General features: G+C 46.4%; 1 protein-coding gene across 3 annotated transcripts in view; it reads left to right on the forward strand.

The window, feature by feature from the left end:
* The window catches only part of CEP135 (centrosomal protein 135), a 196,679-nt gene extending 173,628 nt beyond the window's left edge, over positions 1-23,051 (forward strand). For all 3 annotated transcript variants that reach the window (XM_075347063.1, XM_075347062.1, XM_075347061.1), the window contains 4 exons: positions 3,383-3,585; positions 20,035-20,139; positions 21,502-21,657; positions 22,239-23,051. In XM_075347063.1, coding sequence (XP_075203178.1) covers positions 3,383-3,585; positions 20,035-20,139; positions 21,502-21,657; positions 22,239-22,260 — 486 coding nt within the window. In that variant the 3' untranslated portion in view covers positions 22,261-23,051. The remainder of the gene's footprint in view (positions 1-3,382; positions 3,586-20,034; positions 20,140-21,501; positions 21,658-22,238) is intronic.
* Positions 23,052-25,764: the final 2,713 nt, after the last annotated feature.

Genomic DNA, 25,764 nt, shown 5'->3' on the forward strand with positions numbered 1-25,764 from the left:
ATCTTGATCATGGCTGGATATCAAAATTAGGGGAGATTGCACGCTGGTTTTGTTTTTTTTTGTTTTCTTTTTTTTAATTATTTAAATAATTTAAAAACAAGCCTCGTGGTTCCTCTTATTTTGATACACAGCCAAGATACGCGCACTGCTGGGGGCTGCAGCCTGTAGCCGGCTTTCTGCGCTGGTATCAATATGGGGGGACCCTACGCCAATTGTTTTATTAATTTTATACCACGATATAGACCCTGAGACAGCGCATGTGATTCCAACCAATCAACAGACACTGTCTAGGGGCGGGGTCTGACTGTGGCCAATCAAATATGCCAGTGGGCGGGGAAAGCGGTGAATATTCACTAGATAATTGCCGGACCCGAAAGTAACGCTGCAGCTACGGGGACCCTAAGTATGTACTGCTTTAACCCTTTTGTGTGATATCACAGCCATGCCAATACTTGACTTGGATGTGATGGGCAGACAGAGGATAGTTTTTGCCATCCAATGATTTACCTATCCTTGGCAAGATCTTTAGCGGTAAATGATCAAGATGTCCGTTCCCGATCTGGCCAAAGATCGTACGATTTATTTTTTTAAATTTTTTGCCAATCCGGATTGCTCATCTCTATTGCAGGAAACCGCAGTGACCTCAAAAAAGCACATTAAAAAAAACCCCACAAAAAAAGCAACGTGGGCATTACACATGCTTTTTTCCTGCGTTTTTCACTGACTCCATTGTAGTTAATTGGGGAAAAATGCCAAAACAATTGACATGAAAGCAAGGAAAAAAGAAGCAACATGTGCACAGCAAGTCACGATTCTCAGATTTTGCTGGGATTATGATTTCACCGTGCCTTTAACTTGAGAATGACTTGAGTAGTCAACAGTTGATGATTGATGCGTTGATAGCATTAGTAATTCACTCCTAATTACAGAAACTTCTCAATAATGACTCTGACTGCTGCTTAACTTATTTATTTTTGTTATACATAAATTATGCAAGTGCAGGAATCTATGATAAAATGTACCTATGTTAGCCATTAAAAGGTATCAACCACTGAGGACTTCAGTTCTTTTAAACAATTTTTTACCTATGCAATAAACTCAGGCTAAGCTTAACAATTTCCTCAGGACTGGCCAACGACCTAATGTGGATGTGGCCACATTACTCCCCCTGTTGACTGGTGTTGAGGAAAAAATCAGGCTTGCTGGGTTTCAGCATTCTGGTCCAAAGGTATGTGGCAGTAGGTGATTCCACTTTTACCATTAAAGAAGCTCTCCCATCAACATTTTTATCCTCTTAATATATCAATTATATAGCAATCATATGATATAGCACTGTGTAATTAAAATTGATTGTTCATTTTGCCCTTTTACCCAATTATTATTTTTTTTTGTTCTATTAGGTCTATGACATCACATGATTAAAAACGGACTAGCTGAATTCTTTTAAGTGCTATGTTAAATAAGGAAGTCTTTTCTCTGCATGAGTCATCACTGCAAAAGTCCCTGGCTTGGGGAGGAGTGGAGCAGCTGTGTCATCAGGTGATAACTTATGCAGGGAAAAGAGACTTACTGTTTAACATAAAGCGCAGAAAAGAGAAGAATTAACTGGGTAAAAAGGTAAAATGACCAATTGTAAGTACTCAGGGCTATATAATATGATTGCAATACATAAAGTGGATAAAAACTTTGAATGGAGAGCTTCTTTAAAGAGAATTTTTCAGCACAAAATGAGTATGCAGACCAAGCACAGGCGCTCGGTGCATCATGGTGGAGCTAAACATTTAAATACCTCACTTGATTGATTGAAAAATATCTTCATTCCTCCATCCTCTTCTGTGATTAACAGTTCTGGCACATAGAGCCAGGAAAGGAAAGGGATGGATGGAAAACAAGCAGTGGGGAAGGTGCTCTTAAAGGCAATCTGTCACCATGCTTTTGCCTCCTAATCTGGGAGTAGCATAATGTAGAGGCAGAGATCCTGATTCCAGTGGTGTGTCACTTACTGAGCTGCTTAGTCTGCGCTTGATAATCTACTGCTGATTAATCAGTGATTTTATCAATAAAGAACTACTTGGCGTGCTGCAGGTAGTCCAGCATATTAATGAGCTCTATATAACTGCTAGATCTGCAGTAGAAAAACACATTGATTTTATCAAAATGACAACAAACAGCTCAGTAAGTGACACATCGCTGGAATCAGGGTCTCTACGTTATGGTGCTCTCAAATGGGTGAGCAAAAACCTGTTGACAAATTCTCTTTAAATGTATGGCAATGCCATGATACAACAAGCGCCTGTATTTACTGTAGTTTGAGCAGTCAGTATTCTGTGCTGACAGTCCCTTTAACGACCGCGGGTGGTGATGTTACATCATAGTGTTAATCCCCGCAGGCTGCCTTTTGCCCCATTGAAAAGTAAAGGGTTAAAAAATATACACACATTTGGTATCACTACGTTCAGAAATGCCCATTTCTGTCAAAATATAAAATCAATTAATCTGATCAGTAAACAACGTAGCGGCAAAAAAATTCCAAACGCCAAAATTACGTTTTTTTGGTGGCCACAAAATTTTGCGCAACATGTAATAACAGGCAATCAAAATGTAGCATCTGCGCCAAAATAGAACAGTTAAAAACTCCAGCTCGAGATGTAAAAAATAAGCCGTTACTGAGCCATAGATCCCGAAAAATGAACGCTACGGGTCGCTGACTTTGGCATAAAACATACACCACTTTTTTCGGACAAAGTTCTGATTTATTTTTTTTAACCCCTTAGATAAAAGTAAACCTATTCATGTTTGGTGTCTACGAACTCGCAGCAACCTGAGGCATCACACCCACACATCAGTTTTTACCATATAGTGAACATCGTGAGTAAAAAAACCTCAAAAACAATAGTGCAATTTTTCTGCATTTGGATTTTTTTTGCCGTTTTCCAGTACATGGTTTAATTTAAAAGTACAACTCGTCCCGCGAAAAAAGGAGCCCTCACATGGCTATACTGACTGAAAAAAAAAAAAATTACGTCTCTTGGAAGAATCGCGAAAAGAAAAACTGAAGCCGCAAAATCGGCTGGTCGTGAAGGGGTTAAGAAACTGCATGGGGATCTTAGCCGATGATTTAATGCCAGGCTCCAACAGCCGTATAAAAAAAGAGCCAATCACATCTGCGTGTTTTATTGCAGACTTGAATGGCTGTGTGCTCACCCACATAGCAGACGGGCGCTGGCGTTGCCTGCTCTTGCTTGCAGGGGTCCAGCACATGTGACAATTTGGTGACCCCCAGTTATTGGATTTGGCCATAGGGCTTTTCATTCCTCTAGTAAGGAAACTTACAATGACTGTGACTTTATCATCAAAAATATTATTGTGTCTTCTTCTCAAGGTCCTAGATGAGCTGGAAGATATGAAGTCTGAAGCTGAACTTTTAAAGAAACAGTTGGCAAGTGAAAGACTAACAATTAAGAACCTGGAGACGTTGCTGGCCACTAACCGGGAAAAGGAGTTCCAGAGTCATCTAAGTACACATGAGAAGGAATCTGAGATCCAGCTGCTGAAAGATAAGCTGACCCTAGCAGAGAGTAAGCTGTGAGTATCCGGTCTTCCTAAGGTTCCTGTAAAGAAGCTTACACACTCCAGAAATCCATGATTTGGTCATTATTGAATGATTACTTAATGAGTGAATGCAGAATTACATCTCTGTTCTGCTGTTAAGCTCTAATAAAACAAATTTAAAAAAAGTTACATAACAATAACAATAAGGGCTGGATGATTTGCTCAGTACACAACATTGTTGGTTATAAATGACTTACTCACAAAATGTAGAACTGGTGGAGGAAGGTTGAGCTAGATAGACCTAGGTCTTTTTTCAACCTATGTAACAATAATACATGTATTCCAAAAAACTTCTTCAGCAGTAGGAAATAAGTAAAAGGACATTTTGAATGCTCCAGAGGAGATACCAGGAATGGAAAATAAGGGTTCTGCTATTGAGGCATGTCCACTAATATGAGTAAAATTTGACACTTGTCTTGCTTGTCTACAGACTAACTGCGCATACGCAACATTTTGGGAAGGTTTAGTTTACCAAGCTCAGCTCCAAAAATCCCAGTAGAGAGCTAGTGTTTGCCGCTTGTACCTAGTGACTCCGAATTTAGCAGTTGAGAACCCAGCATCCAACTGCCTAGGTTGAAAGTTTATGAAGGTTCAGGTGGGATACAAGAACAGTGACTCACAATGATCCTAATCCAAAATAAGGAGATAGTAACAGCAGGCACATGTAGTATGTATAGTTAATACAGCATAGGTCATAATAGAATAGTAAATGCCAGTAAAGAGCAAAAGAGACTGCTAATGTGCAATGACCCTGTGTATTGGATCAGACCAGGGAGACTAATACACAATAAATTCAATAATAACAAAACAATATTGAACACACCATAAAGGCCTGAACAAAAATAGCCTTCTGATCCATAGTACTCATGTATAGGTCAAATAGTCACCGTCCTTCACACGCTTTTTGAATTCTCAAGGAAGCCCATCTCAGTTAAACCCTACAGCATGCTGTCTTCAGATTACCGTATTTTTCGGACTATGACGCACTTTTTTCCCCCCAAATGTAGGGGGAAAGTGGGGGGGTGCGTCTTATAGTCTGAATGTAGGCCATGGCTGCGGGGAATGAGGGTGGAGCTGGTCATCGGGGGCACGAGCAGGCTGCAGCAGCGCCTGCCGTGACCACGTGGGCCCGCTCATTTCATATGCACGCCCATCATCGGGGAATGTGCGCATAATTAACAGCCGGCCTGCATGATCACCCCTGGCAACTACAGCCTGGAGTGATTGTGCGGCTATATTCACTGCCCCCCCGTGCATAATCATCAGCGCGGGGCGCAGTGAATAAGTATACTCACCCATCACTGTTGAATGCAGCATCGCGATGTCCTCCTGTCTGCCGGCCGCTCACTGTGCCCGCTCTCCACACACATCAGCAGGCGACAGACAGTAGAACATTGCAATGCTACAGGGAACAGTGACAGCTCGACACAGGTCAGCGGCGCTGCTGCTGACACAGAGAGGAAGACGAGCGATGCTGCATGGAGCGAGGAAAGGGGAGTATAAACATTTTATTTTTTTTTTGTGTGCCACAGGATGCAGGCCATATACCAACATTGGGTGTATAGCAGATTGAGGGCATATACCAGGATGGCGCTATGTAACAGGATGAGGGCAAATACCAGGATGGCAGTATCTACCAGGATGGGGTATATAGCAGGATGAGGGCATATACCAGGATGGCAGTATATAGCAGGATGGGGGTATATACCAGGATGGCAGTATCTACCAGGATGGGGTATATAGCAGGATGAGGGCATATACCAGGATGGCAGTATATAGCAGGATGGGGGTATATACCAGGATGGAAGTATATAGCAGAATGAGAGCATATACCAGGATGGGGGCTATACCATGATGGCGGTATATAGCAGGATGGGAATATATACCAGGATGAGGGACATGTATACAAGGCAGGAGGATCATTACCAGGCTGGGGTACCTTAGTAGAGAATTTGGGGACATTACCCCCATAATAGTGTCAGCAGCAGATCCTCACCCCATAAGTGAAATGACCACATTTCATTTTTTGCTTAAAATTTTATTTTCCTCCTCTAAAACCAGTGTGTGTCTTATAGTCTGAAAAATACGGTAATTTATCAAAAACCTGCTGACAGATTCCCTTTTAGAACACCAGTTACATCGATCATATTAACCCCTTAACGACCGCCGGCCGTAAAATTACGTCCTTGCGGTCATAATGTTACTGCCCGCGGTCTGCCGGCAGCATCATGCTGCGATCGGCACACATCTCAGCTGATTTTCACAGCTGAGATGTGTGCCTGCTAGGCACGAGCAGAATCATTATCTGCTCGTGCCGTTTAACCCCTTATATGGCGCTGTCAATATGTGACAGCGCCATTATAAGCGCGATCGCGGTAAACATTTCCTTACCGCCCGATACCGGAAGTCACGTGACGCGATCACGTGACTCCCGATAGTTGTCATGGTAGCACAGGGTCATGTGATGACTCCTGTACTACACCTGTCTTGCTTTCACTTTCGCTGTGCCAGCGGCACAGCAAAGGAGAAAGAGAGCGTATCTGCTGTTTACAGCCTTGTAGCTGTGATCAGCAGATACTGCAGAGCGATCGGAATGCTGATCGCAATAGCCCCCTAGGGGGACTAGTAAAATAAAAAAAAAAAAAGTTTTAAATTAAAAAAAAAAACCTAAAAGTTCAAATCACCCCCCATTCGCCCCATTGAAAATTAAAGGGTTAAAAAAATAAAAAATATACACACATTTGGTATCGCCGCATTCAGAAACGCCCGATCTATCAAAATATAAAATCAATTAATCTGATCAGTATACGGCAAAAAAATTCCTAACACCAAAACGATGTTTTTTTGTCGCCACAACTTTTGCGCAAAATGCAATAAGAGGCGATCAAAACGTAGCATCTGCGCAAAAATGGTACCGTTAAAAACGTCAGCTCGAGACGCAAAAAATAAGCTGTCATTGAGCCATAGATCCCGATAAATGAGAACGCTACGGGTCACGGAATATGGCGTAAAATGTGCACCACTTTTTTCGGACAAACTTCCGAATTTTTTTTAATCCCTTATATAAAAGTAAACCTATACATGTTTGGTGTCTACGAACTCGCACTGACCTGAGGCATCACACCCACACATCAGTTTTACCATATAGTGAACACAGTGAATAAAATATCTCAAAAACCATAGTGCTATCGCACTTTTTTTGCAATTTTTCAGCATTTGGAATTTTTTGCCGTTTTCTAGTACACTATATGGTAAAACTGATGGTTTCATTTAAAAGTACAGCTCGTTCCGCAAAAAATGAGCCCTCACATGACCATATTGAATGAAAAATAAAAACGTTACGTCTCTCAGAAAAAGAATGGCGAAAACAAAAACGGAAAGCGAAAAATCGGCCGGTCGTGAAGGGGTTAAGTGTTGTTGTAATGCTGCTGGCAGCGTTGCTTTAATTGAAATTGTGCGATCTCACAATAGACAGCGACATCTGTCATTCAGAATAGCATTTCATGCAAAAAAAAATAAAAAATTCTATCCACACGACAGGGCCACATAAACCTGAATGACCAGTGATGGTTTCCTGTATGGTGTATGCTTACATGGGGTGGCAACAAAATGTTTATATAATGATGAAGAATTTTGTGATATTTTTCTCTTATGATTGCTTTGCCATACTATACATTACAATAATGGCTGCTCTTTATTGTTCCCATTACAAGAAAAATCTCCCCCAGTCCCATTGGGTTTTAGTAAACAACAGTTGCTGGAAATTTGCTGTTCACCATGTAGATATCTAGATCACGACACAAACCGTGATCGTAGCTGCACCAGAGAGCATGTGGCTCATGATCCAATAGATCCAAAATAGCTATTGGGAGCCTTGAAAAAAGACTTATCTGTTAGATTTTTTTAATGCAGAATATAAGCTTTTGTGTCTGCTGTTAAAGAGAACCTGTCACCGGGTTTTTCGTTTATGAGCTGCTGCCACCACCAGTGAGCCCTTATATACAGCATTCCAGAATACTATATATAAAAGCCCAAACAGCACTGTATAACGTAAAAAACATGTTTATAATACTTACGGGGCAGTCCGGTCAGATGGGCATCACTGGTCTCTGTCCGGTGCCTCCTCCATCTTGTGTGATCGCTGTCCTCCTGCTCAGCGCCGTGGGCATGATGAGTCCTGCATCATTCACAGAGAGATCGCCTTTGCTCTCCTGCACACACACACTTTGATCTAAGGGCAGATCAAAGTTCTGTAGTGCGCATTCGCAGGTGGTCTTTCGTCTTTTCTCATGCCTGCCTGCGCATTTTAGTACTTTGCTCTGCGCAGGGCAGGGCAGATCAAAATGCGCATGCGCAGGAACGCAATGGAGGCCTCTCTGTGAGTGATGCCAATTGCGTCATGCACACAGGGCTGGGCAGAAGAATGGCGATCGCAAGAAGAAAGATTGTTCAGACTAAGATCAGCGACACCCACCAGACCGCCCCCTTGATGAGTATAATAAATGTGTTTTTCTTTGTCGCTCCATTGGGAGACCCAGACAATTGGGTGTATAGCTTCTGCCTCCGGAGGCCACACAAAGTATTACACTTAAAAGTGTAAAGCCCCTCCCCTTCTGCCTATACACCCCCCCCGTGCATCACGGGCTCCTCAGTTTTTATGCTTTGTGCGAAGGAGGCACACATGCACGCATAGCTCCACAATTTAGTCAGCAGCAGCTGCTGACTATATCGGATGGAAGAAAAGAGGGCCCATAACAGGGCCCCCGGCATGCTCCCTTCTCACCCCACTCTGGTCGGCGGTGCTGTTAAGGTTGAGGTACCCATTGCGGGTACATAGGCAGGAGCCACATGCTGTTTTCCTTCCCCATCCCTTAAGGGCTCTGGGTGAAGTGGGATCCTAATCGGTCTCCAGGCACTGGGACCGTGCTCCCTCCGCAGCCCCTGGGGAATCTGCTGGACAGGAGCCGGGTATCGTCAGGGACAAGGCCCTGCTACTGTGAGGTACTCTGTGTCCCCTTGGGGACGGCGCATGGAGCGCTTGTGTCATACACGCTGCAGCACTGCTGGGTGTGTTAGTGCGCCGGGACTACCGCGCTGACCGCGCTTGTTTGCCGGCCGCGCTTATAACTTTAGTCCCCGGCTTCTGCGGCCTAGTACCGCATACTCCCGCCCCCGGGCCTGCCAGTCAGGGGAAGGGCGGGACGCTGCACTGGACGTCAGCGCTGAGGGCTGGAGCATACTTTGTATCCTCCTCCCCCCTCACTGAGCACCGTGGGGCACCAGATTCCCGCACTTTCTAGGGCACGCCCACGGCCCCCTCCTCCTCACAGAACGCCGGCAGCCATTCCTGTCAGCACTTCTGAAGCTGGAGAGGAGAGACAACACGGCTCTGGGAGGCCCAGGCAGGGAATCTGGTGGTCACACAACCGCTTTGGGCGGTCGGTAAGCCGCACCTGTTTCTAGGTGCTGGCCCCCCTGGGTGCCGAAGTGTATATATATATATATATATATATATATATATATATGCTTATATGCTATACATTTACTCTGTACGGTCGCACTGTTGGTTTTTGGCTATATACCCTCCCGGATTGTACTCAGAGGAGACAACAGCATGTCGTCCGCAAAAAGCAAGGGTGCCAAAGCACAGGCTTACTTTGCAACCTGTACCTCATGTGCGGCTATGCTACCGGCAGGTTCCACCTACCCTCATTGTGTGCAATGCTCGGCCCCTGTGGCACTTACTCAGCCGGAGCCTCTGCCACCGGTGGCCCAAGTGGAACCACCTGCTACCACTGTCCAGGTGACATGGACGGAGTTTGCAGTATTCGCTGACAAACTTTCTGAGAGTATGGATAAATGGTCTGCTAAGATACTAGAAGCCTTGCAGTCCAGGCCGGTAACACAGGCCCCGGGCACTGTTGAATCATGGACCCCAGGCCCCCCTCGGTTGGAGCAGCAAAGTGCTCCTGGGGTGACTCATAGGTCCCAAGGTGAGGTCTCTGACACGGACCGCAGTCCCAGACCGCCTAAGCGGGCTCGCTGGGAGCTTCCCTCGACTTCATCACACTGCTCAGGGTCTCAGCAGGAGGACTCTCTAGAGGATGAAGCGGAGGTGGCAGATCAGGATTCTGATCCTGAGGCCGCTCTCAACCTAGATACACCTGAAGGAGACGCCATAGTGAATGACCTTATAGCGTCCATCAATCAGGTGTTGGATCTTTCTCCCCCAGCTCCTCCAATTGAGGAGTCAGCTTCTCAGCAGGAGAAATTCCGTTTTAGGTTTCCCAAGCGTACAATGAGTACGTTTCTGGATCACTCCGACTTCAGAGAGGCAGTCCAGAAACACCGAGCTTGTCCAGATAAGCGCTTTTCTAAGCGCCTTAAGGACACACGTTATCCCTTCCCCCCTGACGTTGTCAAGGGTTGGGCTCAGTGTCCCAAGGTGGATCCTCCAGTCTCCAGACTGGCGGCTAGATCCATAGTTGCAGTGGAAGATGGGGCTTCACTCAAAGATGCCACTGACAGACAGATGGAGCTCTGGTTGAAATCCATCTATGAAGCTATCGGCGCGTCCTTTGCTCCGGCATTCGCAGCCGTATGGGCACTCCAAGCTATCTCAGCTTGTCACTCGCAGATTAATGCAGTCACACGTGCCTCTGCTCCGCAGGTGGTGTCCTTAACCTCTTAGGCGTCGGCGTTTGCGTCCTACGCCATTAATGCTGTCCTGGACTCTGCGAGCCGTACGGCGGTAGCATCCGCCAATTCGGTGGCAGTCCGCAGGGCCATGTGGCTACGTGAATGGAAGGCAGACTCTGCTTCCAAAAAGTTCTTAACCGGTTTGCCATTTTCTGGCGACCGCCTGTTTGGTGAGCGATTGGATGAAATCATTAAACAATCCAAGGGAAAGGACTCATCCTTACCCCAGTCCAAACCAAACAGACCTCAACAACGGAAGGTACAATCGAGGTTTCGGTCCTTTCGGCCCGCGGGCAGGTCTCAATTCTCCTCGTCCAACAGGCCACAGAAGGGTCAGAGGAACTCCGATTCATGGCGGTCTAAGTCACGTCCTAAAAAGACCGCCGGAGGAACCGCTCCCAAAGCGGCCTCCTCATGACTGTCAGCCTCTTCACACCGCATCCTCGGTCGGTGGCAGGCTCTCCCGCTTTTGCGATGCCTGGCTGCCACAGGTACAAGACCGTTGGGTGAGAGACATTCTGTCTCACGGTTACAGGATAGAGTTCAGCTCTCGTCCTCTGACTCGATTCTTCAGAACATCTCCGCCCCCCGAGCGAGCCGATGCTCTTCTTTAGGCGGTGTGCACTCTGAAGGCAGAAGGAGTGGTGATCCCTGTTCCTCTTCAGCAACAGGGTCACGGTTTTTACTCCAACTTGTTTGTGGTGCCAAAAAAGGACGGATCTTTCCGTCCTGTTCTGGACCTAAAACTGCTCAACAAACACGTAAAAACCAGGTGGTTCCGGATGGAATCGCTCCGCTCCGTCATCGCCTCAATGTCCCAAGGAGATTTCCTAGCATCAATCGACATCGAAGATGCTTATCTCCACGTACCGATTGCACCAGAGCATCAGCGCTTCCTGCGTTTCGCCATAGGGGACGAACACCTTCAGTTCGTGGCACTGCCTTTCGGCCTGGCGACAGCCCCACGGGTCTTCACCAAGGTCATGGCAACAGTGGTAGCAGTCCTACACTCTCAGGGACACTCGGTGATCCCTTACTTAGACGATCTGCTTGTCAAGGCACCCTCTCGAGTGGCATGCCAACACAGCCTGAACATTGCTCTGGAGACTCTCCAGAGATTCGGGTGGATCATCAATTTCCCAAAGTCAAATCTGACACCGGCCCAATCACTGACATATCTCGGCATGGAGTTTCATACTCTCTCAGCGATAGTGAAGCTTCCGCTGGACAAACAGCGTTCACTACAGACAGGGGTGCAATCTCTCCTTCAAGGCCAGTCACACCCCTTGAGGCGCCTCATGCACTTCCTAGGGAAGATGGTGGCAGCAATGGAGGCAGTTCCTTTTGCGCAGTTTCATCTGCGTCCACTTCAATGGGACATTCTCCGCAAATGGGACAGGAAGTCGACGTCCCTCGACAGGAACGTCTCCCTTTCTCAGGCAGCCAAAGCCTCGCTTCGGTGGTGGCTTCTTCCCACTTCATTGTCGAAGGGGAAATCCTTCCTACCCCCATCCTGGGCGGTGGTCACGACGGACGCGAGTCTATCAGGGTGGGGAGCGGTCTTTCTCCACCACAGGGCTCAGGGTACCTGGACTCAGCCAGAGTCCTCCCTTCAGATCAATGTTCTGGAGATAAGGGCAGTGTATCTTGCCCTAAAGGCGTTCCAGCCGTGGCTGGAAGGCAAGCAGATCAGAATTCAGTCGGACAACTCCACCGCGGTGGCATACATCAACCACCAAGGCGGAACACGCAGTCGGCAAGCCTTCCAGGAAGTCCGGCGGATTCTGCTGTGGGTGGAAGCCACAGCCTCCACCATATCCGCAGTTCACATCCCGGGCGTAGAAAACTGGGAAGCAGACTTTCTCAGTCGCCAGGGCATGGACGCAGGGGAATGGTCCCTTCACCCGGACGTGTTTCAAGAGATCTGTTGCCGCTGGGGGATGCCGGACGTCGACCTAATGGCGTCCCGGCACAACAACAAGGTCCCGGCATTCATGGCACGGTCTCAAGATCACAGAGCTCTGGCGGCAGACGCATTAGTTCAGGATTGGTCGCAGTTTCAACTGCCTTATGTGTTTCCTCCTCTGGCACTGTTGCCCAGAGTGTTACGCAAGATCAGGTCCGACTGCCGCCGCGCCATCCTCGTCGCTCCAGACTGGCCGAGGAGGTCGTGGTACCCGGATCTGTGGCATCTCACGGTGGGCCAACCGTGGGCACTACCAGACCGACCAGACTTGCTGTCTCAAGGGCCGTTTTTCCATCTGAATTCTGCGGCCCTCAACCTGACTGTGTGGCCATTGAGTCCTGGATCCTAGCGTCTTCAGGGTTATCTCAAGAGGTCATTGCCACTATGAGACAGGCCAGGAAACAAACATCCGCCAAGATCTACCACAGGACGTGGAGGATATTCTTATCCTGGTGCTCTGATCAGGGTTTTACTCCCTGGCCATTTGCCTTGCCCACTTTTCTTTCCTTCCTTCAATCCGGATTGGAAAAGGGTTTGTCGCTCGGCTCCCTTAAGGGACAAGTCTCAGCGCTCTGTGTTTTTTCAGAAGCGCCTAGCCAGACTCCCACAGGTGCGCACGTTCCTGCAGGGGGTTTGTCACATAGTCCCTCCTTACAAGCGTCCGTTAGAACCCTGGGATCTGAACAGGGTGCTGATGGCTCTTCAGAAACCACCTTTCGAGCCAATGAAGGATATTTCTCTTTCACGCCTTTCGCAGAAAGTGGTCTTCCTAGTAGCAGTCACATCACTTCGGAGAGTGTCTGAGCTAGCAGCGCTGTCATGCAAAGCCCCTTTCCTGGTGTTTCACCAGGACAAGGTGGTTCTGCGTCCGGTTCCGGAATTTCTCCCTAAGGTGGTATCCCCCTTTCATCTCAATCAGGATATCTCCTTACCTTCTTTTTGTCCTCATCCAGTTCACCAATGTGAAAAGGATTTGCACTTGTTAGATCTGGTGAGAGCACTCAGACTCTACATTTCTCGTACGGCGCCCCTGCGCCGCTCGGATGCACTCTTTGTCCCTGTCGCTGGCCAGCGTAAAGGGTCACAGGCTTCCAAATCAACCCTGGCTCGGTGGATCAAGGAACCAATTCTCGAAGCCTACCGTTCTTCTGGGCTTCCGGTTCCCTCAGGGCTGAAGGCCCATTCTACCAGAGCCGTGGGTGCGTCCTGGGCTTTGCGGCACCAGGCTACGGCTCAGCAGGTGTGTCAGGCGGCTACCTGGTCGAGCCTGCACACTTTCACGAAACACTATCAGGTGCATACCTATGCTTCGGCAGATGCCAGCCTAGGTAGGCGAGTCCTTCAGGCGGCGGTTGCCCACCTGTAGGAAGGGGCCGTTTTACGGCTCTATTACGAGGTATTATTTTACCCACCCAGGGACTGCTTTTGGACGTCCCAATTGTCTGGGTCTCCCAATGGAGCGACAAAGAAGAAGGGAATTTTGTTTACTTACCGTAAATTCCTTTTCTTCTAGCTCCAATTGGGAGACCCAGCACCCGCCCCTGTTCCCTTCGGGCTGTTGTTCTTTGTGTACACATGTTGTTCATGTTGAATGGTTTTCAGTTTTCCGAACTTCCTTCGGATTGAATTTACCTTAGACCAATTTATAAGTTTCCTCCTTCCTGCTTTTGCACCAAAACTGAGGAGCCCGTGATGCACGGGGGGGTGTATAGGCAGAAGGGGAGGGGCTTTACACTTTTAAGTGTAATACTTTGTGTGGCCTCCGGAGGCAGAAGCTATACACCCAATTGTCTGGGTCTCCCAATTGGAGCTAGAAGAAAAGGAATTTACGGTAAGTAAACAAAATTCCCTTCTTTTACGTTATACAGAGCAGTTGGGGTCTAATACACAGCGTTCTAGAATACTGTATATAAGAGCTCAGTAGTGGTGACCGCAGCTCAGAGAGGAAAATCCTGGTGACAGGTTCCCTTTTAAACCCTGGCAGAGGAGCAGAGGTTGCTTAAAGAAAAGGCCATTTTTGTGTACTCACCGTAAAATGTCTTTCTTGGAGCCTTTCATTGGGGGACACAGACAGTGGGTTATATGTTGTCTCCAGGGGAGGCTTGACACTAGGTTTTAAAAAAGTTAGCTCCTCCTCCCACAGCATATAACCCCAGCTAGGCAGGAAACTAGCTCAGTTTGGTGTAAAAGCAGTGGGAGAAGGACAACCAAAACCACAAGGGTGGGAGCTGTGTCCCCCAATGAAAGGCTCCAAGAAAGACATTTTACGGTAAGTACACAAAAATGTCCTTTCCTTTCTCGCCTTTTCATTGGGGGACACAGACAGTGGGATGTCCCAAAGCAGTCCCTGGGTGGGAACTGAACTATTAACAGTGTATAACGTCAGACTAAGAGCTGACTAACAACTGCAACTGCAGTGAACTCATAGCAAAACACTGTCAAGAACCGAGCAGTGGCCACTTATAAATGGGCCACTGCCGCCTGAAGGACTTGTCTTCCAAGAGCAGCATCCGCGGAGGCATGCGTATGCACTCTGTAGAATTTTGTGAACGTGTGCACACTGGACCAGGTAGCGGCCTTGCAAAGTTGGGCCGCCGAAGCCTGATGGCGGATAGCCCAGGAGGCACCCACTGCTCGTGTAGAGTGGGCCCGCACAGATTGAGGGGGAATGGCACCTCGTGCTTTGTATGCCTCACAGATGGCAGTCCTGATCCATCGAGAAATCGTGGATTTAGACGCCGGGTTGCCCTTTTTGTGTCCTACTGGGAGGACGAAGAGGGTATCGGACTTGCGCAACGGCGCTGTTCTAGAGATGTAGATCCGCAGAGCCCTGACAAGATCGAGAGTGTGAAGGGTTTTCTCAAAGGAGTTGACCGGGGCCGGGCAGAATGACGGCAACACAATGTCCTCGTTCAGGTGGAAAGAGGATACGACCTTCGGAAGGAAGGCGGGGGAAGGCCGAAGGACCACCTTATCATGATGGAATATCAGGTAAGGCGAGCGACAGGAAAGAGCTGCCAGTTCGGACACTCGCCTGATAGAGGTAATAGCGACTAAAAAGGCAACTTTCCAAGACAGTCGTTGAAGAGAGATTTCTCTCAGAGGTTCGAAAGGAGGCAGTTGAAGGACTCCCAGAACCAGATTCAGATCCCAGGGATCTAAGGGGTGGCGATAAGGAGGAACCAAATGCGCTACCCCTTGCAGAAAGGTACGGACCTGAGGGCGAGAAGCCAGCCGCTTCTGGAAAAAAATCGACAAGGCAGAAACTTGTCCTTTAAGGGTACTGAGAGCAAGACCCGAGTCCAGACCGTCTTGCAGAAAAGCAAGAACATTAGGGATTGAAAAGGTCAGGGGTGACCGATTATGACGGTCACACCAGGAAATATAGGTCTTCCAGGTCCTGTGGTAAATGCTGGCGGAGGAAGGCTTCCGAGCATTAAGCATGGTATGAACTACCCTAGAAGAAAGACCCGATTTGGTTAGAATCAGGGATTCAAGCGCCACGCCGTCAAATGCAGCTGTGCTGTATTCTGGTGGAATATTGGACCTTGCAATAGGAGATCCGGGCGGTCGGGAAGACGCCAGGGAGTGTCGCCGAGAAGTTGGAGGAGCTCTGGATACCAGGCTCTCCTGGGCCAGTCCGGGGCCACGAGGATCACCGGGATTCCCTCCGCTTTGATTTTCTTGATTACTCTCGGAATGAGAGGAAACGGAGGGAAGATGTAGGGCAGGCGAAACTGCGACCATGGAAAAACTAGGGCGTCGGAGCCCAGCGCTAGCGGGTCTCTCGACCGAGATACGAAGGGACGTATTTTGGCATTCATTCGAGACGCCATGAGGTCCACATCCGGGGGTCCCCAACGAAGAGTGATCTGATGGAACACTTCGTCGTGGAGGGACCATTCCCCTGCCGCTAGACCTTGCCTGCGGAGAAAGTCTGGGGCCCAGTTGTCTATCCCTGGGATATGGACAGCTGAAATAATGGGGATGTGCTTCTCTGCCCAAAGAAGAATCCTGGATACCTCCTTCATTGCTGCCTTGCTGCGAGTTCCTCCCTGACGGTTGATGTAAGCCACGGCCGTGGCATTGTCTGACTGGATCCGAACAGGGAGGCCCAATAGTAAGGGTTGGAATTTCTGAAGGGCCAAAAATATGACTCTGATCTCCAGAACATTGATGTGCAGAGAGCGCTCGGAAAGAGACCAGCGTCCCTGAACAGTGTGGTGGAGAAACACCGCCTACCAGACTGGCATCCATCGTGAGTATCTGCCAGTGGACCAGACGGAAGGACTTCCCTTGAGATAGGGATGAGACTTGAGTCCACCAGACGAGGGAGCTGTTGATAAGCCACCCTAGCCTTGACAGCATGTCTAGGCAAATCTGCACACTTTCTGAGCAAACGTGAAGAGATTTCCCTCTGACAAGAAGGTCGTCCAAATAGGGAACGACCAGGATGCCTCTGGGGTGTAAAATGGACATGACGGCCGCCATGACCTTTGTGAAGACCCGAGGTGCAGTGGCCAGCCCAAAGGGGAGGGCCCTGAATTGGAAATGACTGTGTCCTACGGCAAAGCGAAGGAACCGTTGATGAGAGACCCATATGGGAATGTGTAAATAAGCATCTTGAACATCTATGGAAGCTAGGAATTCTCCAGGCTCCATGGCAGCTAGTATTGCTCTCAATGATTCCATTCGGAAGGTTCGAATCCGTACGAATTTGTTTAGCCGTTTGAGGTCCAAGATAGGGCGGACAGAGCCATCTTTTTTGGGAACGACAAAAAGGTTTGAATAGAAACCTTTGCCGCGCTGTTCCAGGGGCACTGGAATGATAACGTTTGCTTTCTGTAAAGAGGCTATGGCCTGAAATAAGGCCTGGCATTGCGTTTTGGACTTTGGAAGACGAGAACGCAGAAACCTGTTGGCCTGCAGGGAATGGAAATCGATCTTGTAACCTGAGGTGACGATTTCTCGAACCCAAGCATCGTGACTGTGGTCTAGCCAGATATCCCGAAAAAGCAGAAGCCGCCCTCCCACAGGAGTTGGATCTGCGGGATACCTGGCGTGATGCTGAGGAGGCCTGTACAGAGCAAGGTCCTTTGGGTTTAGGTTGCTTGGAGTGGGAACGCCAAGAAGAGCCCCTTGAGGGACCTGATCCTCGATCTGAGCGTTGGGACGGTCCTTGGGCCGATGGTTTTTGGGGGGCAGGCCGAAAGGACTGCCTGCGCCAAGAAGATTTTTTTTAAATTTCTGGCTACAGGCCGCTTTTGTGGTAGAATGGTACTTTTACCACCCGTCGCCTCAGATATGAGTTTGTCCAGGGATTCACCAAACAGACGAAGACCCTGGAAGGGGAGTGTGGACAGGGACTTCTTGGAGGCACTGTCCGCATTCCATATTTTTAGCCACAGAACCCTGCGGGCGAAGACAGCATTGGCTGCCGTTAGAGCTGACCAGCTAGCTGCATCTAGAGAGCTGTGAAGCAAATAATTAGAGGCGAGAGAGAACAAATCAAAAATCTCAAGAGCCTCCGGAGGAATATTGCAAGGGCGAAGCAACTTGCGCAGATTCCTACTCCACACGCTCATAGCTCTTGCCACCCATGTCATGGCAAACAGGGGGCGCAGAGAGGAGCCCGAAGCCTGGAAAATAGATTTGACCGCAGCTTCAACTGCGCGGTCGGATTAGTCCTTGAGAGACGCGTTGTCTGAAACAGACATAACCGTGTGTTTAGCCAGTCTGGATACTGGCGGATCCACAACGGGGGGTACCGACCAGGGCTTAACCATTTCCGGGGGAAAGGGATAAGCGAATGAAGAGGAGGATTTTTTTATTAAACCTCCTATCAGGGTGATCCCACCGTTTAGATATGATTTGATGAAAAATCGGATCCTGGCCAAAGTACTTAAGAGGCTTCTTGGCTCGCTTGATTGCCGACTGAGAAGTCGGGTCCGAGGGCTGATCAGAAATCGAAAAGAGTGATTGACAGCCGCTATTAAAGTGTCTTCCATATGCCTAGACTCAGAAGGGACATCTGAATCAGAGTCAGAGTCTCGGGAATCGTGACTACTAAAGGTCACGGAGCCTTAGTCAGACTGACCATCGTGTGAATCAGACGAGGCGGAGCGGTCGCAATGGCGCCTTTTGGAGACAGCCATTTTACGTACTGGGGATGATACACCAGATGAAGGCGGGCTCCTTTGAGGGAGCTGAGCCGGGGGGAGACTGTGGGAGCCTGTGTAAGGCTGGGATATCTGAGCGGCCAGGTCATCTAACCTTTTAGACATCAGAAGAGCCCATGCAGGGATAGCCTCATCAGACGGGGGTGTTGCCTGAATGGTGGCCGGGGCCGAACCCACAGATTGCACGACCCCCTGGTCCGGCAACGCCTGTTGTGACACTGTAGTAGGGGCATCGCAGCCCCGGCAGAGTGGATAGCTTCGCCCATTGGGAAACGAGCTTCCACAGGTGGTACAAGCATAGTACAGGTCCATAGAGGATGCCTGGGAAGCTTTATCACCCTTGCAGTTTTTACGCATGTCAGCAACAAACGTACAATTAGTACTGTGAGCCACTAGCAGTAATATACTACTGTGGGTGAGGAGCTACTAGCAGTATTAGAAAGGGACTGCTATACAGAGCTGGTATATACCAATAGTAAAGTGGCATACACTGCCAAACAGTCAGTATATACCTGCAGACACAGTGTGTATATACCGCTAAAAGCTGATATACACCGCCAGCCAGCAGGCACACACCGCTAGAAAGGCAGCGATATACCGCGGAACAGAGCGGTATACAGTGCTGCAGAGTTGCAGAGCCAAGGAGGCGATCTCACCCAAGTCTGCTCCCCACATGTAATGGCGTCCAGTGTTCTCTGGCAGCATGGAGGGGAGAGACGGCCCACTAGAGGGAGCGGCTTCTGGAGCAGTGGAGGGGGCGTTACTAAGAATGCAGGCCGACACCGGGAGCTACATTTATGATGCTTCCCCGGGAACACGGACTGCATCGCCCCACTGGCGCCTCCTCCGGCGGCGGTTGGATGCAGGGGACGGGTACACGTCGTCTCCCTACCTGCTCCTGGCTCCGTCTGAAGACGCGTCGGTCCTGGGATGCGGGGATCTCGGGGACGCATCTTCGGCTCAAGGCTGAAGCAGGTCCTCGGCTCTGCTAGCCCTCTGGAGCTACCTCTGTGAGGTGCTTCCAGGGAGCCTGGAGGGGTACGCAGACCCGACCACTTGGGCGCGAGGGAAGACTGGCGGCTTTTGCACGTCAGGTTTCCTCTGCCCGTAAGCAGGGAGAACGAGGGTGAGCACACCCTGGTATTGCCCCATAGTCAAAAATAGAATAAAATCACAAAGAAAAGAAATAAATAAACAAAAAACATGAGCTGGCCTGGGGCTCAGGCCAGACGTGTCAGCCTCCCTGCTGACACTAGAAAGAACTGAGCTAGTTCCCGCCTAGCCGGGGTTATATGCTGTGGGAGGAGGAGCTAACTCTAGTGTCAAGCCTCCCCTGGAGACAACATATAACCCACTGTCTGTGTCCTCCAATGAAAAGGCGAGAAAGGAATATAAATTAAGCCTTATTATGTGCCTTAACCCTATATATGTTATGTTTTCTATATTGTACTCAATCTGAAAATATTTACATGCATTTAACTATAAAATCATTGTATTCTGTATGTTTGTATAGGTTTACAGTAGATCTCGCCTATTATATCCTGATAGTAAATCTGTCTAATTCTTGTACATTTATAGCAACAGTCACTCGCGGGAGGCCACCATGCTCCGTAACAAACTTACACAGCTGCAGTCTGACTACGATATAGCAAAAAGACAGCTTACTACAGAACGATTTGAAAGGTAAGAATACGCTTCCAACTCCTCAAGAACCAAGGCACTTTATAAATAAATGGCGGAGCCTAACTTTCCAATTCTCACCAGTATCACGTTAAGTGGTAATGACTCTGGAACGCTTCAACATTTCCCAGTGATTGAGATTTCTTTTGTGTCACGACTTCATGTTAGTGGTAAATTTAGGTCAATATGATTTGCGTTCATGAAAAAATCAAAAATTCGGGGAGAAAAAAATAGAAAATTTCCCAATCTTCAATCTTTTTATGCCCACAAAATAGTTAATAAATAACACTTCCCACATGTCTACTTTACATCAGCGCCATTTTTGAAACTTTTTTTTTTTTTTTTTTTTTTTTTTGAAGGTTAGAAGCATTAAACGTTTATCAGCAATTTCTCTTTTTTTTCCAACAAAATTTACCAAACCAATTTTTTTTTTAGAGATCACCCCACGTTTAACCCCTTCACCCCCGGGCAATTTTTCCGTTTTTTGTTTCTTGCTCGCCTTCTTCCGATGGCCGTAACTTTATTTTTCCGTCAATCTTGCCATATGAGGGCTTGTTTTTTGTGGGACAAGTTGTACTTTTAAATGAAACCATTAGTTTTACCATACAGTGTACTGAAAAATGACAAGTCTGGAAAATTTGCAAAAAAGAAGTAAGATTGCACAATTGTTTTTGGGGTATTTTATTCACCGTGTTCACTATATGGTAAAACTGATGTCGGTGTGATGCCTCAGGTCGGTACGAGTTTGTAGACACCAAACACGTATAGGTTTACTTTTACCTAAGGGGTTAAAAAAAAAAATGTCGCAACCCATAGCGTTCTCATTTTTGCTGGTTATATGCATCCTAATACCATCCCAAAATAAGAGTACGGAGCTATAAGGCTGGGGCCACACGGTCATTAATGTGAGTGAATCGCATGACACTCGTCTCCCGCTCTGCTGGAATGTAAGCCGAGTGTCATGTCACTGTATTGCGATCACAGCACAGTCGCGGAGGACAGGGCCGACGCTGCGGAGGAGACTAATCTCCTTATCTCCTACTTTATCAGCTAATGCAATTCTCGCACTGCACTCACATTACACCGCTGTAATGTAAGTGCAGTGCGATGTTTCTCTCACACCCATAGACTTGTATGGTTGTGAGTGAAAACCAATCAGATTCCACCCGCAGCATGCTGCAATTGTTTTCTCGGTCCGATTAGGGCTGAGAAAAAAAATCGCTTTTTGGAGCTGCTCCATAGAGTAATATTGGTCTGAGTGCAATGCGATGTTTTTTGTTTGTTTTTTTTTATCGCATTCCATTCGCTCCGTTTTTCCTCACAGTGTGTCCTTAGCCTGATGTATTTACTTATGCATTACACCAGGGAGCGCGCAGTTCAGGAGTTACGTCGTCACGGTCTGTCTACATCATCCATCCGCACCTCATCACCGCTTACGTCAACTATGAAGTCGCCTTCCTTGTCTCCAGAGCGCTCCATATTAAGATCGGTGGAGCGAGGGTCTGATAAGTCAGCAGAAAAGTAGGTTTTCTTTTTCAGTCACTTTTTATTGTCTTCATGTATTTGCACTGGAATGGAATGTTTCGTTATTGAGCCTGATGGTGTCGCTAATATTTTAAAGGGGTTTTCTCAACAGCACTAGTGAAAAAAACAAGCAAACGTGCAGATTAAATCTTATTAAAAATAGTCTCCTTTTTGAAGAGCAGAAACATTTCTTATTTCCGAACGTTGGGATGAGATTAACGTAACTAAACCCTTTTTAACCTTGTTTTACTGCCCTTTTATTTGCAAGCTGATTATTGGGGTCCTGGACCTGAGACCCACAGCAATCACTCAGAAATACCCCCAAGAGCTGCGCAGTTCAGGCGGCCTGAGCGAATAGCTGCTCAAAGTGTGGGGTTCGGATTCAATAGGCTTTGTACGAGTGCATTCTCTACACCTGGCCCCCGCCAATCTGATTACAATTAAAAGGGCATTAATATGAAGGTAAATGATCATAAAAAAAAGCATTAAAAAGGTTTAGGTACTCAAAAAAAAAAAAATCTCTTTAACTGATACTAGATGAATCCCGGTCACTAATAAATGATATTTTGTTTTCTTAGGAGTGTAAGTTTCAAAGACTGATGGTTCTGGAGCGAGGACACGAGACGACATATCTCTATTTTCACACCTCCATTTTGCCTTGTAATTTCATGCTGCGTTTGCACAGGGTAAACCACATACAACTGTACATAGAATTGTATTACTGTGCGTATCTGGCTGTAAGGTCCTCTGATTACATGGTAAATGCCACATTACATGTCAACAAGGAGGACATTATGGAACCTGTGTCCAGTAGTTATTGGATAATTATATCTAGTCCGTAAGGCGAGCCGGCAGCCATACTGCACTAACAGGTGACGACCCCCCGATCTAGCGCTGGTGACACTTCTCTAACATGGTAATGGTGAGCTTCTTTGTGCTGTTTATGAATAAATCTCAGGTATTTTGCACTATGAATTCTCACATTTTTGGGGTTTTTTTTTGTTAAACCATATACAAAATAAGAATGTTGTAGTGCCTGAATATTGCTGGGTTTTCTCAATGCATGTAACCAGTGTTCATTGCTAAACGAGCCGTCTGTGCACAAGTCCACAAAGTGTGCACCTCCAGGACGCCCCAAAGAGACGATCAAACCGGGCATGGAAGACGCCGACCTCTGTATAGTAGATTTTATATATGAAAAAACATTAATTGATCTATATCTTATGGCTTAAACGATTTGCATATAAAACATAATCCAACCAAAAGGTAAAATCCATAATATTGTACCTTTTTTCAGTTTTCATTTCACCGCTTGTAAATGTGAATAATTTAAAATGACTTTTAATGTAATGTAACATTTTACTGCATTGTAATATACCCCTGATGTTGTGTCGTGTATTTATTTTTGTATCAATTACTATTTATAACTAAATAAATTTGTCATTTTTTTAATTTTGTGCATTAACTTTTATTAAATGTAAAGGGTTTACCCCATTATACAGCTTTATTACCTACCCACAGGTTGGGTGATTAAATGTATGATAGGTGGGAGTCCACATCCATCCCTAAATCAGAGGGTCCCGAGCCCCATTTTCCTCCACAGTGCAGGGGACTGTGAGCAGTGTTGGCCACTTATGTCCTTGCTGTTCCATTGAATGTTTATGGAGCTGCAAAATAAATGAAACAGCGGGACTATGTGTGAGCATTGCCTCTAAAGTCACTGCTCTGCAATGTAGAGCAACAGGAGACCCGGGACCCCCATTATTTATTTTTTTTTTTTAACTGTTCCAAAGTTTATTGGTGGTTTTTTGGCTTTTTTTTGTCAGTTCTCTAATGCTCAGCCAGAAATACTATAAATAGAAATGGAGGACACTTCTAAATTACAGACTTTGGTCCAGATTGATTTTGTGGGGTTTTTATGTCTTTTTGTTGATTTTTATTTTTTTTTTCTAGTCTTGTGTTTGTTGACCTTTTTTTGTAGGTTAATGATCTTTATTTTTGCCTACTTGCACAAAATTTTACGCATACATAAAATAACTTTTTAAAGGTGCATAAAAAATCTCTCTCTCGCTGTAAGTATGTGTATATATGTATATATATATATATATATATATATATATATATATACATATACAGTTAGGTCCAGAAATATTTGGACAGTGACACAAGTTTTGTTATTTTAGCTGTTTCCAAAAACATGTTCAGAAATACAATTATATATATAATATGGGCTGAAAGTGCACACTCCCAGCTGCAATATGAGAGTTTTCACATCCAAATCGGAGAAAGGGTTTAGGAATTATAGCTCTGTAATGCATAGCCTCCTTTTTCAAGGGACCAAAAGTAATTGGACAAGGGACTCTAAGGGCTGCAATTAACTCTGAAGGCGTCTCCCTCGTTAACCTGTAATCAATGAAGTAGTTAAAATGTCTGGGGTTGATTACAGGTGTGTGGTTTTGCATTTGGAAGCTGTTGCTGTGACCAGACAACATGCGGTCTAAGGAACTCTCAATTGAGGTGAAGCAGAACATCCTGTCTCTAAGTAAACAGTAAAGAGAAGACTCCATGAAAGTAAAAACAAAGGGTTCACATCTAGATGCAAACCATTCATCAATTCCAAAAATAGACAGGCCAGAGTTAAATTTGCTGAAAAACACCTCATGAAGCCAGCTCAGTTCTGGAAAAGTATTCTATGGACAGATGAGACAAAGATCAACCTGTACCAGAATGATGGGAAGAAAAAAGTTTGGAGAAGAAAGGGAACGGCACATGATCCAAGGCACACCACATCCTCTGTAAAACATGGTGGAGGCAACATGATGGCATGGGCAATGGCACTGGGTCACTTGTGTTTATTGATGACATAACAGCAGACAAGAGTAGCCGGATGAATTCTGAAGTGTACCGGGATATACTTTCAGCCCAGATTCAGCCAAATGCCGCAAAGTTGATCGGACGGCGCTTCATAGTACAGATGGACAATGACCCCAAGCATACAGCCAAAGCTACCCAGGAGTTCATGAGTGCAAAAAAGTGGAACATTCTGCAATGGCCAAGTCAATCACCAGATCTTAACCCAATTGAGCATGCATTTCACTTGCTCAAATCCAGACTTAAGACGGAAAGACCCACAAACAAGCAAGACCTGAAGGCTGCGGCTGTAAAGGCCTGGCAAAACATTAAGAAGGAGAAAACCCAGAGTTTGGTGATGTCCATGGGTTCCAGACTTAAGGCAGTGATTGCCTCCAAAGGATTCACAACAAAATATTGAAAATAAAAATATTTTGTTTGGGTTTGGTTTATTTGTCCAATTACTTTTCACCTCCTAAAATGTGGAGTGTTTGTAAAGAAATGTGTACAATTCCTACAATTTTTATCAGATATTTTTGTTCAAACCTTCAAATTAAACGTTACAATCTGCACTTGAATTCTGTTGTAGAGGTTTCATTTCAAATCCAATGTGGTGGCATGCAGAGCCCAACTCGCCAAAATTGTGTCACTGTCCAAATATTTCTGGACCGAACTGTATACTCTATACATAATCTTTACATATAGTCCACTCTTGGCTTAGGATTCACAAACTGCTATAAATATCAGGATTATCACCTCTAAGAAATAAGGAATAACGTTTGGAACACCATTCTAAGTCTGAACTGGGTGCAAAAACCTAAAAAACATCACTATGGGGAGATAAGGTATGCACACCAGTGACTATGTAAGGGGAATACATGAAATAGCAGAAACTGCTGTGTGAATACTGACTTGAAAAATCCAATATTTGTTAGTAGTTTTTCGTTTGTGAACCCTCCCCAACCACACCTATTGCCAATTCATATCATATGCATAAATAGCCTGGGTCTCAGCTTCCCATACACGGTAAGTTTTTTAACTGCATGAGAGGACACACACAAGCTAGGGACCCCAACGTAGAGAAATACTTTGGCGTAGTGTTGGGGCTCTATTGCATTGATCAATTCAGTAGCTAAATTTCTCTTGATTCATATGTTCATGGCAGTAATGCAGATTCCATTTTTCACATTTTCACTCTTACATATAGCTATTGGATTTTTCAAGTCAGTATTCACACAGCAGTTTCTGCTATTT

Source organism: Anomaloglossus baeobatrachus, chromosome 1 (genome assembly GCF_048569485.1).
Source record: "Anomaloglossus baeobatrachus isolate aAnoBae1 chromosome 1, aAnoBae1.hap1, whole genome shotgun sequence".
Classification (NCBI taxonomy): Eukaryota; Metazoa; Chordata; class Amphibia; order Anura; family Aromobatidae; genus Anomaloglossus; species Anomaloglossus baeobatrachus.